Here is a 14116-nt window from a genome sequence, read left to right as displayed (position 1 = left end):
AGGTGAAAAGAAAATAGCTCAAGAAAAAATCTTGCTAATTACGGAAGAAATTTTGACAACTGCAAGGCAAGCAATTATCTGTCATTTTTTCTTGTGGTAATAATTGCGCCGGATATTATTCCGTATACGGAAAAGTGACGTTTCAATTTACTTGCCTGTACTGCGCCATCTGAAAGTGAAACAATATTTCTTGTAAGGTGCATACTGGTAAAGCAAACGGAAAATCTTTTCTTTAGCATTTCTTGGCCTATCTTTTTGCCCATTTCTTTTCAGGTCGATACTAGGCTTAAGCCCGAAACACAATGCATACGGATTTTACTACGTTGCGGCAATTTGGCAGTTTTTACATGGGTTTTCTGTCAAATTTCCGCAACGTAGTAAAATCCGTATGCATTGTGTCTGGGGCTTTACTGGAAACCTGAGACTGGAAACCATTTGGTGCGTAGTAATCATTGTTGTTTCAAACCCCTTGTGAATCTGATATTTTTTTTTCGCTTTCGCGTAAGACAACAAAGGATAGCAATATTTTAGCTGCTTAGTCATCACACTCTAACATATATTGACAGATTTTAAAGGTATGTATTGCAGGTGTGAGCAGGTCTCGATATTTTTTTCAATTTCGTTGACGCGTATTCGGTCTCTCGTATATGCTCGGATGGATTTCGATACGAACATTCTAGAAGAAGTTTCTGCGGCTTGCACTAGGCTACAGTAGAGTTCCAGAACGTTCCCTGGTTAGGTCGGCTGTTGCTTGGTGTGTGGGTAGGTATAAGCGATGGTAGAGGAGCGAAATGTATGCTTCGTGTTGGTACATTCAATCAGTATCCAAACAGAGTTTCTAGAAAACGGAGGAAATACTCTATTATTAAATCTTAAACAAAGAGTTCAAAACTGAGTACCAGTCGCACGAAGTTTAGCCTAGTTAGAAAAATTGGGGAAAAATAATTTGGTTAGGATTGGTGAAAAGTTATAAAATCGATAATATACCCGATAACGGAAGTTGCCTTTTTATATAACGTGGCGATAAAAAGCAAAAATTTGAGGTGCTTTTTCAATTAGATAACTTGTACAGAAGTCGTAAGTACCTAGTAGTTCACAGTGTAACGAAAATTCTGGTGCAGCATAAGTGACCCTTCAGATAGTCGTGCTCAGACAGTAGAAATGGTTATTATTTCAATTTTTCATCTTTTGCATCGGTAACAAAAAAATAGTGTGCCAGAATTGTATTGATTACCTATAGGCAACTATCATTGCCCCGTTAGTGAAAATTATCCACATTTATCTTGTACTTTTGAACAGATATGTGATAGCTATGACGGGATGAACCTTGCGGTTAAAACGTGTTTCGGAAATTGATTTTTTTTATTCGTTAGTTAAAGTGCTTTCAATAACGTTAAACAGTTGATGTTTATAGCAAAATATTTCTAGAAGTAATTTTTTAACGATACTTTGCCAAACATGATTTATTTTTTGAGATAACTTCGGTTTTATAGTACTGTCGCCATTTTGTTTCATCACGCGAAACATCCATTGCTCAGCGAATATTGAATATTTACTAGCGAGGGAGATATGGTGGCATGACTCAGAAGTCATCTTTCAATTTGTTCCAGGTCGCAGCAGGTCTGCATTACTTACTCCATCAGCTGGTGTTAAGTGTTTACGTTTAAGAATAGTTACCAAAATAAGTCAAAGCAAAACTAGTGTGATAGTAATGTGTGAAATCTAGCCTCGCGACGTTTGTTCTGTGTGATTATTAACAGTAGATAATATTTTTCACAGAAAATCAAGACCGAACAAGGAAAGCGGCACAAAATGGTTAAGGAGACAGGATTCTACGATATTTTAGGTGTCAAGCCTGGTTGCTCTCAAGATGACCTCAAGAAGGCGTACAGGAAACTAGCTTTAAAATATCATCCGGACAAGAATCCGAATGAAGGTGAAAAATTTAAGCAAATTTCAATGGCGTATGAGGTACTGTCAGACCCGGAAAAGAAAGCCGTTTACGATGAAGGTGGTGAGGCGGCCATCAAAAAAGGCGGAGCAGGCGGTGGCGGGGGCTTCCACAGCCCAATGGATATCTTTGAGATGTTCTTCAATGGCGGGTTCAGTGGGCGCAGGTAGGTCGTAGATTGTTGTTTCACTTGCCAAGATCATTCGGCGCATCCCTGTGCAGTTCATCGCAACTTTTTCAATACTAGAAAGTTGCCGATTCTTTTGAGATGCTAGAAAAAATAATGATTAATGCTATGATTGCTGTGTTTTGTAATCGGCAGCCATATATAATTCATAACAGTAATGTTCGAAAAACTACGCCGCGTCGGATTTGTCAATCGCTATTCTTATTTTATTTATTTATTGATGATCGCTAGAATCTTTAGACTTCTGCAAAATAATTCCAATGACAGTTAACGGTAAACTAGCAGTCATTAACTTTGCGTCGGAAAGCCCAATTTCGAAAGCAGTTTTTGGGCCCAAAAGCGGAATTCTGTTTATAAAAATGTAAATACTGCATTCTTCTTGCCAGTCTGAACACAGCGAATATATTCTGATATACAGAATTTTTGTTTCAAACAAAAAAAACTGCTTTTGAAATTGGCAGAATCGATGACGACTAATTTCACCTTAAGCTACTTGCAGTTAAGCTTTCGCAGTCACTAATACTACTAAATTTTTGTGGTGACAATCAATAATGTTGATTATGTTTACATTTTGATTAACACTGTAAGTTATAAATTGTCTGACAATAGATTAAAACAGTACAAGTATAATTGTACAAAGCGCTACAAAGTCCAAGTATGAGAGGTTTGCGTGCAAAAATTTTCACTGCGCAGAAATTTTTTGTACAGGAGTTTAAAATGATGCAAAAAACGCAATATTTATTTACTTTTTAACGGGGCTTTCAACCGGTGGTTGGTTCGCACCAAAACTGTTCTTATTTGATTTTGAATGATAAAATTTCATGCTAAAGAGTTATTTACATAAATTCTATTTTTGATGAAATAATTTTAAATGTTTAAAATTTATGATCGTACTTCTTTATGCAGCATTATTAAGAGATGGCCCGATCTCTGACTCAATTTCGATTCATTTGGCAGTATCGTCCAAGCAAAAGCCAAGCCAAGCAAAATTTGCAAAGGTTCAATATGGGACATATTTGTATATCTACAATATAAAGTTGCTGAATGAAGTTTTACTGTATCTTTCGGTACTAAAATGCTGCTATCCCGTTGGCAGTTGTATGAACGCTCATTTGATTACTAACGGGGTAGCAACCGTACAGCATTGAAAACAAAATATACAACTTAGCTTTATTTAGGAAATTTGTAGATACATAATAACTAGTTCTACAAATGTTCGATATCTATAGTATAAATTTTTAAATTTTACTTGGCTTAAACGGTATTGTCAAATGAAGCAAATTTCAGTCAAAATAATCGAGCCATTCCTGAGCATAATAATCAAAATTTTAATGTCAATTTCTAACAATTGCTAAGCTATTAGCACAGACCATTAGTCAAAATTGCAATCTGGAAACATGTCAGTGGAAAGTTCGTTTTCAAATCCCAATTGTAATAGTGGTATGTAGTACGTATGTAAGCTTGATAACTTTGTCCAAATATCTTCTGATTAAAAATGAGTTGTGTGCGATGTCAATTTATTTTTCGTAAAGGTAAATGGATAAACCTTTTGATGGATGGTTTAAATGGCATCTTATTCCAAATGCTTATAGCAATTATGATTCACAACTTTTGTAAAATTTTCTTGTAAATTACATTTTCAGGTCAATTTAGTGTTTAAACCATCTGTAGCCGTGCGCTGCATTTTCTCATACGTATCCGACGTAAAATTTTATCAGGTCGTTTTGTATTTGTATCATTAATTTGGTAAATGACGTACCTACAATTTTTTAGCAAATACAGGGATACCTCGATATAAGACAATTTATAATTTCAAAAATTTGTCTTATATCGAAATTTTTTTATATCGAAACATGTTTTCTTCAAAAAAAAAAAATTGCTTTAGCGGTTGCCAATTTTGCTCTGTATTGTGTGTTTACGTGTTTTGAACTATTAGTTTTTTAAATTTTTGGGGTTATTTTGAAATAATGAACATCTTCATGGCGCCGATTTTAGAATGGAAAATTAGACAAAAATTGTCTTATATCGAATTGTCTTATATCGAGGTTGTTTTATAACGAGGCTGTCTTATATCGAGGTATGCCTGTATTAATAGCTTGTGCAAAAGAGCTTTTTTTGCTTGTTGGGGATCTTGGACCACTGCGACCAGTTCTTTGATCTATTGTGGTGTGCAAAAGAGCTTGTTCAGCAGAGAGTATAAATCGCGCGTAACTTAAAAGTTAACTAATTCAAAATTAGTATTTGAAATTTAACGAAAGATAAATTTAAATTCAAAACGATTGATGCTATGATATTATATTATTTATTTGATCTATTTTTTAGCAAACGGGAACGACGCGGCAAGGATTTGGTTCACCAGCTTTCGGTCACATTGGAGGAGTTGTACTCGGGTACAACCCGGAAATTAGCTTTACAAAAGAATGTTATCTGTGATAAATGTGAGGGCATTGGCGGCAAAAAAGGATCCGTACAAAAATGTAGCCCTTGTCGTGGTTCCGGTGTAGTAACCAAAATCCAGCAGTTGGCCCCCGGTTTTGTGCAGCAGTATGAAGAAGCATGCCGTACTTGCCGAGGACTAGGCGAAATTATCGATGAGAAGGACAAATGCAAAACATGTAACGGACGAAAGACGGTGCGTGATCGTAAAATTCTCGAGGTAAACGTCGAAAAAGGTATGCGCGATGGCCAGAAAATTGTATTCTCCGGTGAAGGTGATCAGGATCCCGAACTGCAACCCGGTGACATTGTGATAGTGTTGGATGAAAAAGAACATACTATTTTCAAACGATCCGGACAAGATCTGATCATGCACATGCAGCTGCAATTGGTTGAAGCACTTTGCGGTTTCCAAAGAATTATTAGAACTTTGGATGATCGAAATTTAGCAATTACGTCCTATCCCGGTGAAGTAGTAAAGAATGAGGCAATTAAATTCATTGCCGGAGAAGGTATGCCTCAATACAAGAATCCATTCGAGAAAGGGCGACTTATTATTCAGTTCTTCGTCGTGTTTCCGGAATCGATGCCTCTCGAGATGTTACCTGCCCTTGAACAATGCTTACCATCACGGCCTGTGGTGAAAATTCCTGCAAACGCAGAAGAGTGCAGTCTGGTAAGTCTATCTTCCGTTTTAACTTTTATTATCTGCATTTCAAAAACATATGTCGTAATAAAGCATATATTACGCAATGTTGTTTGGGTCCGCCTATCCTAAAAAGCATTTATGCTTCCGCTTCGGAACCAAATGACAGTACTTTTGTAATGCAACATCAAATGCTATTGATATCTGGATACACTTGCTAAGTTTTTGCAAGTTTATTTTTCTACAGTATCAACATATATCTTCGGAATTAGGTTTACTGTTCAATCTCAATGTGTTATTAGTAAAAGTTTTTATATCCTATTAGTATGGTTCATGCCCGCCCAGTTAGCATCGGAGTACGATGCTGGCCTAACAAGCCAGTTGTCGTATGTTCCAATCTCGACTGGGTGGTGCCGCTATGGAGTCAATAGGATCAATAGCATTTTCCTGTACTCTAATAACCAGCTGCGGAGTCTCGATAAAGAAGGGTCAAGTTCTTAGGACGTTTAGACCCATTACTTTGCTTTTAGCATGGTTTGTGGTTTGATCTTGGTGGGTACTGACTGCTTTCGTCCCATATCTTTGTTCAATATTCAATTATTTAATTATGGGAGAATCAAACGTTGAATTCTGTTGAAAAGTGTACAGTTAGTTGGGTATGAAAATTTGAATATTATAAAAAGTTTAAAATCCCGTACCCGAAAATATATTTTTTTGATATCCAAATCTGTTGTATACACCCTACGATAAAACTGAACCTTGTCGTGGTGTAGGGCTTTTTAACTAATCAGTAAATGAACAGCGGTCACGTTTACTTCTGAATGTGGGTATATATCAAAATACTTTTGTGATTTCAAGTGGGACTCGGGGTAAAAATTTACCAAATGTGATTGTTGCGTTGTTCAGAAAGTGCTTTTATTCCGTTTAAGAATAAGGCCAGTATGGGGATCTCTGACAATAGATGAAGTTTTCTGGGATTCATCCCTATTTATCACAACTGTCACAAATATCTCCGAAAAATGTCGGATTGATTGAGTTGGTCGGGGGCTTAGGGTTAGTAAGGGGATGTAAGCGAGATACCAGATCCGATTGGATGCCGAAGGACCACTCTGTAATGATTACGGGTAATAGCACTTCTTAGGTAGCAGATGGGAAAATTAGATCAATTCGTGTCGCGTGTTCGATTTTCGGCTAGGCGGTGCTGCTAGATAGAGTAGGATTTTTGCACTGGCCCCGTGGCTGTCCTGAGCGATGAGAAGGGATCGAGCCTTAAAGAGACGTTTAAGCCCAGAGCTTTACAGCACTTTGGTCTCGAGGGTTGAAAGGCGGGCGAGTCTCTGTGTTTTGAAGCTTCTGTCGACTACCGCGAGCGTCCAGCTTGTGCTGCGCTCAATTTACTTTGTATCGTGGGAATACACTGTGAATACTAAGGGGATGAAAGATTAAATTTGCCCTGATAAGTTGATAACCACTGGTGCTCCGAAATTTGTCTTACCTATTGGTTCATTTGTAATTGTTTGTGTTGGAAGACTGAGGGCGGGTGCGCGGTTGAAGACCGGTGTCAGGCGGGGCTGACGAGTCCTCCACTTCTTCACTATACCACATATTGCAACTCGAGTGGTACAAAAAGTCCAAAGCACATTTACAAATTCGATCTATTATTTTTCTTCTCATCATCATCATTATCATCATCATCATTATATGACATTCCGGCCTTTGGCAGAGAGATCTTAGAGTCAGTTCGTGGAGTCCGCGCAGAGCCGAAACGCCTCCGCCTGCGGGTATAGGCGTGACGGCTATGCTTGGGGCTCTACCTGTGTTTTAGTGGGCGACAGTGCCTGTCTCGTCAGGTAGAACTGATGTTTGAGGTCTCCATGACACTTTGTTGACATCACAAAAGGGCCCAGCGCAGAGTTTTATACGCTATTAAGCGACCAGTTGGATAACCCGAAAAAAAGGAAAAAAGGAAAAAAAGGATATCCAAATCTGTTGTATACAGGTTTCGGGTAAATTTATCCGACCCGTCCGGACCCTCTTTAGTGTTCAATGTGATGGTCGTGTATAAAAATTCGAATGACCGAACCCGACCCGTGCCCGGTTTAAAAAAAATTGAGAATCCGCACCCGATCAGAAACCGATTTTTTTTTTCAATATCCGAACCCGCCGGGTACGGCGTTATTGTTTGGGAAAGTTTTCGCATAGAAATGAATAACAGCAATATAAACGGGATTATGATTTTGACGGCTCTACAGCATTGAGAATTATTTTATCTGTTTAGGGGGCATAGAACTTTTTCAATTCCAAAAAATCGATTTTTTTTATTAATTACTAGCTGACCCGACAAACTTCGTATTGCCACAAATTAAACTGTGTTGTTCATAAATCGTGAATCCTCGGATGACCTTTGTCACAATCTCGAGTTTTGCCAGTTTCTGAGGAGTTCATGGGTGGTTTAATATACAAATTTTCCCCACAGTAAAGTAGAAAACAACTCCCCCCATTGCATAGCCTGATGAAATAAAGCGAATAGCATTAAAATATTCGCCATGATTATATAACATATCGCCGCATACCGTTTTGCGGAACACCATTTTTCGGTTGACCATAACGCGGAATGAAGTAATTTGCGGTTTCGTCACTAAAGAGAATGACATTAGCTGCGGATCGTTTATGTAGGAGTGAGAGGGGAGCGAAGAGTAGAGGTGAAGATCCGGGAGTTTGATATTTGATGTTCTTGATATTATTCCCACTGCAAACAGCTTCAGCGAGGGCCTCAGCTAATGTCAAAAAATCTTTATATGTGTGCGTGGTGGAATACTTCATATAGAGTTTCGCAGAATACCATTTCGCGAAAAACCTTACGCGGGATGTACCATTTCACGGAAAATGTTTTCGTGGAAAGTACCATTTCGCAGGGGTTTATTCTCCCTTTACTCGCTGTCGCTCGTTCGGACCCAACTGAAAGAAAGCAATAGAGGTCAGTAAACCTAGAATGGATAGTTTTTGGTGAACTTGTTTTTGACTTATGTTTTATGGAAGAGTCTAAAATTTCTCGAGTTCGATTAGTTTGTAAGTTACGCAAAAATTTCTGTTTTATTTGTATGAGAGTCCTTGTCCCCCTACCACAGGCGTGAGGCGGCTAAAACCATCATCTGAGGAAATTTGTATTTCATTTGTAGGCCCCCCCCCCTCCTAAAATGGGGGATCCTAATTCATCATAGAAAAATTCATGCCTCCAAACCCCCACCTGTCAAATTTGGTTCCATTTGATTGATTAGTTCTCGAGTTATGAGGAAATTTGTTTTTCATGTGTCTAGGAGCCCCCCTCCTAAAGTGGGAGAGGTCCTAATTCACCATAGAAAAACCCGAGTAGAATCGCCTAGCGCGTTATCGAGGAAACAATATTTGAACTGAGGCAAAAAATATGGTGCAAAAGGTACTATGCCCCCTTAAGCTGAAATTTGTGCTTTTTTTTCTTCGAAATCAACATTGTAACGGGTGACAACTAAAATTTTGGAATTTATTTTTCAAGCTATTAAAAAAAACAAAGCTACCTATTCGAAGAAGATCTGATTTACTGAAATTAAAGATACATTGTTTATTTTTGAAAAAATTAGTGAATATTTGAAAACGGTTCGTAGCTGTTCGGCGAAGCTTCCGTTTGAAGTCGGAACCGGAGCGTTGTACCCAGGGAGGGTTGTGAAATTGTCAAACCATGGATGGCGACAATTTGGAACCTGCCAGTATATCGAAATAAACAGTTAATAATAGGTAAATTATAACTAAAACGCTGTGTTTAACTGCTTTCTAACTAGTTTCAGTTGTTTTAAGATGAAACAACCTTTAAGTAGGTACAAAAACCAAAAGTACCAAAACCAATGACTGGGACATGAACAATGTATGTAGTTTCTAGTTTGACAGCCACACCACCCCTCTGGGTGTACCATAGAGATCAGACTACCAACTAATTGACGAGAAGTGTGTTATAAACGAATAAAACGTATGGTTACGTTTTATTTCAATAACACGTATATTCGCAGTAAGTCAGGTAAAACAGTAGATGGAGCACCCCTCGAGCTGTAAGTGGCAAACTAAAACTTGATGTCGCTGCCATCGCTACTATGTAACCCAAGAATAATATTGGTAAAGGTGCATGCATATTTTTATGCGTTTGGCAAATTATTTCTAGAGGGCGCCATCAGCAGATTTTTCACACAAAATGCAAAAAATCGATAACTTTCTTCGAGCCTGTTAATCTGTCCTCTGTGGTTTTACGGCCATCATGTCAACTTTGCAAATGCATCTCTTGATTCTACCAATCAACTGTTTGCAATTTGCGATTTCCCAGTTATTTTTGTACACCAAGGAGCACAAAATTTCGAAGAAATCTTCGATTGGGCGACCCGAGGCAGATTTGTCGGGTTCTGGTTTTTGGGTACAAATGGAATCAAATGGCTATTCTCTATTCAGGAGCGATTGTGTTTTTTGGTGTAATGCGATGCTGCTTTATTCGGCCAAAACATATTGTCCATCTGCATGATGTTTTTGTAGAATCGGGATCGAAATTTTCTTCAAACATTCGTTCTGGTATACATCTTGATTGATAGCCAACTCAGAGCGCTTGAACCATGGCCTTAGGCATACCTTTCTCGGAAATGGCAATGTACAGCATCACTTTCAATTCAAACTTATGTTTAAACTTTTATTTTATGTTCGGAGATGCAGTAGAACTATCCATGGAATAGTATCGATCATTTCCGGGAATATGCGTCTTCGAAAGAGGGAAGTAAATTTCGTCGTCCAATACAAAGCATTTTCCGGAATATTTTTTTATTAAGCAGCGGCATTGGAGTTTAGTTTAATTTAGTTGTCTTCTTTCAACTCTTCAATGTTTTGAAGATGTACTGTAGAATTGTAATGTAATGTAGAATTTTTTTGCGGAATCCCGTTGGCTCACGGAATTCTGGTTGTAGAAGGTACGAGAAAAAGAACGAACTCTTTCTGCGTCCATAATTTAGGCTCGTCTTCCACCACCTTGCTTGCGAGTAGTTGTTAGGGATCTTAGGAATTAGGATATGGTAAATAGTTGAAGCCGCAACATTTTCGTTTGAAAAATATACCGTGTGCGTTTTGCTAAGATTTCTCTGCAACAAAAATACTGGCAGAAAGAGGAGAGAGAGAGATAAAGCTAACACATACATACACGATTTCATTTTTCTCTGAGTTCGTTTGTTGTTGAGCATAGGTGCCGCGAAAAAAATCCAATAGTTGTCACCCGTTATAAAGTCCCGTTTGAAAATTCAAAAGTCACGTTTTCCCTTACCCTACGGACATTATTTTGAACACTACAACATCGTAACCAGGGTCGCTGTTATAAAGCACTACACTGCCACTGGAATCATATACAGTCAGTCCACAATCATAAGTCACACACATATCATGATTGATCAAATTATTAGAGCTATGCTGCCCACAAATGGAAGACAGTCACATCTGCAAAATCATGCAACTTCGAAAAATGCTATTGAAACCGCGATAATTTTTCTTTAACATTGAATCGATTTTGGAAACAAATCGTCCAAATTGTCATATCACTTGAATGTACATAACAGCAAGCAATTATAGCATAACAGCATAACAGCAACGTAACATACAAGCAATTTGTTCATAATTGACTTAAAATTTGTTACAAAACTTATAAAAACTGCCGAGGTTACTGTTATGCGTTTATTTGTACTTGAATAAGCAAGAATAAACGCATAACAGTCTCAGTCACAGCATGCCTTGATCCTTGGGTTGCCGGTGACTCGGCAGTATTTTCAAGATCACGTGTCGTTGTTGTTTTGATAATTCACGTGCTCGTTCAATTCAATTGTTCAAAATGTCCGTTTTGATTCAAATCTCTTCCTGGTTTTTTCTCCTTTCATTTGAAATTTGTTATCTTGAGTTTATAGTGGGGTTGCATGATGGGGTTTTTTCGACTCAGAAGCTGGTCGTTTTTCTGTGTGTCGGGAACACCCGCAGAACGTGTCCGAGTATGACCAATGTGATTCTGGAAACTGTATGTGATAACAAATGAACTAATTCGAACTAGTCTTGCAATTTCGAGTACCGACATAAAGATGTCACATGTTGTATTTTAGTTAAATTCAGAAACTGATCCCCGTAGAGGTATCCGGAACATTCACGGACATGTTTAGATGTGGCCAATGACGTCCTGAACACTTTATACGACTACCAATAGTCTACATTTGCAAATCCGTGTACTTATAGGTGTCATATGATGGGTTTGTTGTTTCAAGGTGCTTCTATGTTCAAATTCCATATATTCCGGAACTTGTTCCCACTATGACTTCGGAACCGTACATCCGATCCAAATTCTCTTCAATTCTAGGCTAGGCCATAAAATCGTCCGTTTGACAGTTGTAGCAGTCGAATCGGTCCAGGCATTTTCAAAAAACAGATGCTTATTGATATATTTTCACTACTGTGACTGTTATGCGTTTATTTTTAATATGGGACTGACATAGCTTGATATTTTTCTCAAAACTGGGAACAAACTTATCTTTTTTGTTTGAAATATTAAAAGAATAGATAATTTAAAGATGATTCCCAGGTTTATCTCAAAAGTGCTGGAAAGTCACATGGGACTGTTATGCGTTTATGGGCAGTATGTGTGAATAACCATTTTATCAATCAATTAGTATAATATTCACGCATTAATCGGCAGATAAACTAAAATGATCCATAATTGTGTGCGACCCTTAATTGTGGACTAACTGCATCTATCCCATGTTACAAAAAATGAGAAAGAGTAGATCGTACTCAAAGTTGATTTTGCGAAAACTATTTAGTTTCGAATTTATTATTTGTCCCTGTTTGAGAAAATATTAAGAAACAAAAAAAAAACAAAACATCAATTTTGTATTCAACTTGTAAACATTTTACAAGAAATGATATATGCAGTGAGACAAATATGCGTCTATTTGTACAGTGGGAAAAATTGTCTTCAGTTTTTTTAGTTTCTCAAGTGGCAAAACATGGGGCAGTTATGCTTACACGGCATAAACGAAAATCCGATTTTCTTTATAACCTGTATTTGAGAATGCGTTGGGCTAACTATAAGGTTCCATAAACGGAACGGCAAGTGGCAAACCATATGTGCATGTGGGTTGTGTCTTTGCCAACCCGTTTGACCTTGAAAATATACAGTTTGCATATTGAAACGGTTATGAAAAATTCGCATGCACTCGCGGAGATATTATCAATTGCCCACCCTTTCGTACGCGATGAATTATAACCGTCGCGGGCGAAACCATCGCCGGAATCGTCGCGGGGGCAAATATCGTTTAATTTGTCAAGTAGATCAATAGCTTACGTGCTAGACAAGCATAATATATACTTATAACTTACATACAGCCAAGCATTTTCTTTCTGCGACGATTTCAAGCTATCAAAAAAGTGAGCAGCGCGTTTTGTTACCAAAGAAACGGACAATATTGCGCTCATAAAAAAATCCTTGAAAAAGTTCACCGGAGGCACCGGCGATACAAACGGAAACGGAAGGTTTTTTGGTTTGTTGCTCGACAAAATACATAATAGCCCCTTCGAATATGAATTTAAAAAATAACTTGTACCCCATTAACTAAGTCTTTTTTTTTTAGGTGGAATTGGACCCCGAAAGTGATCGTCGGAGTTACGGCTACAAGAACGCTTACGACGAGGACGAAGAACACCATCATGGTCCAGGAGTGCGAGTGCAGCAATGTGCCTCCAGTTAAATTTATTCTCTTGCATTGCCAGAGAATAATTGCCACTGCGTAGGAGACACACGAAAGAGTAGGAATGGTCGTAAAATGTCAGTGTGTGCGCATTAGATGCTAATTAGACACATAGTTTTTCCCTTAACCAAGTCGCCGAAAACTTATCACATGCCCTGATCATGTTTTTTTCAATAGATTGGAGAATATCATGTAAAGCTATGGAATATTTTGTATCTTTTTTTTTTATTTAAATTGGTTTGACGCGGAATAATAAATTGAATTTATTACAGTTGCAAAGCGAAAATCATTCTTGCGTAATGAGTTTTTTTTGGTTGTATTTCATTCCAAAGTAGCTTCGTAAATTTAATTCATCACTGGGAAACTTAACATAAAATATTGAACGAAGTGAAAAAGTAAAAAATGGTAAAGCTGGCATAATTAGTTTCCGTTGTTAGTTTTTATCATTTCATATTTCTGATTATTTAGTACATCAAATGAAAAACCCGATTTAATAAACTACATACCTGCAACCTAATTTATTTTTCCAATTCCTGCTAAAACAGCACATAAGCTCTAAAACAACAGTAGCAAGAAACAGCAAATAGTAAGATTAATAAGATTGTACATGATACACTGTAATCAACAGGATTTAAAAATTCAACTACTAGTTAAAAGAATATTTAATGGAAAACATGCAACAACTATACCGCAAAGTATGAAACAAGTAAAATCTGTTTTGAATATTCTGCCTTTATTTGAAAGGGGATTAACTAAAAAAAATAAAACATTTTATGATTGTCAACTTCCGTAAATAGAGAATTCTTTTTGTGATGACAGCAGCGCATGAAAAAAATAAAAGATTTTCTATCTAAAAATATAAATTAACAGAACGTAGCCTGCAATCACAAGCATTACTTTCTTGTCAACATGCATATTATGTATACTCAATTTGTTTTTTACGCGAATTTTGGATCCGGGTCCCATCGGTCTATTCTATCATACCGCATTTTACGCGAGTGTGTGTAAAGTACGTCCTTATTCTGTATTGCGAACGAAAGTGGATGGTATTCTTCATTACGACAGCAAAATCAAATGCGCAAATCAAATTGTACAAAACAAGTAGAACGAAATAA

At 37.5% G+C, this 14116-nt stretch overlaps 1 protein-coding gene across 4 annotated transcripts; it reads left to right on the top strand.

Annotated features, from left to right (window-relative positions):
* The first annotated feature begins 665 nt into the window (after window positions 1-665).
* On the top strand, window positions 666-13812 carry LOC128739149 (dnaJ homolog subfamily A member 1). 4 transcript variants are annotated; one of them, XM_053834583.1, is made up of 4 exons: window positions 666-762; window positions 1780-2117; window positions 4461-5250; window positions 12885-13812. In XM_053834583.1, exons 2-4 carry the CDS (start codon window positions 1813-1815, stop codon window positions 12999-13001), a joined length of 1212 nt encoding a protein of 403 aa, XP_053690558.1. In that variant the 5' UTR covers window positions 666-762; window positions 1780-1812; the 3' UTR covers window positions 13002-13812. The 4 variants fall into 4 exon arrangements, with proteins under 4 accessions (XP_053690558.1, XP_053690566.1, XP_053690551.1 ...); XM_053834591.1 differs by lacking the exon at window positions 666-762 and adding an exon at window positions 837-1043; XM_053834576.1 differs by lacking the exon at window positions 666-762 and adding an exon at window positions 837-1077.
* Window positions 13813-14116: the final 304 nt, after the last annotated feature.

The sequence above is a fragment of the Sabethes cyaneus genome, chromosome 1, assembly GCF_943734655.1.
Source record: "Sabethes cyaneus chromosome 1, idSabCyanKW18_F2, whole genome shotgun sequence".
NCBI classification, from domain to species: domain Eukaryota; kingdom Metazoa; phylum Arthropoda; class Insecta; order Diptera; family Culicidae; genus Sabethes; species Sabethes cyaneus.
This window is presented reverse-complemented; position numbering and strand designations above follow the sequence as displayed.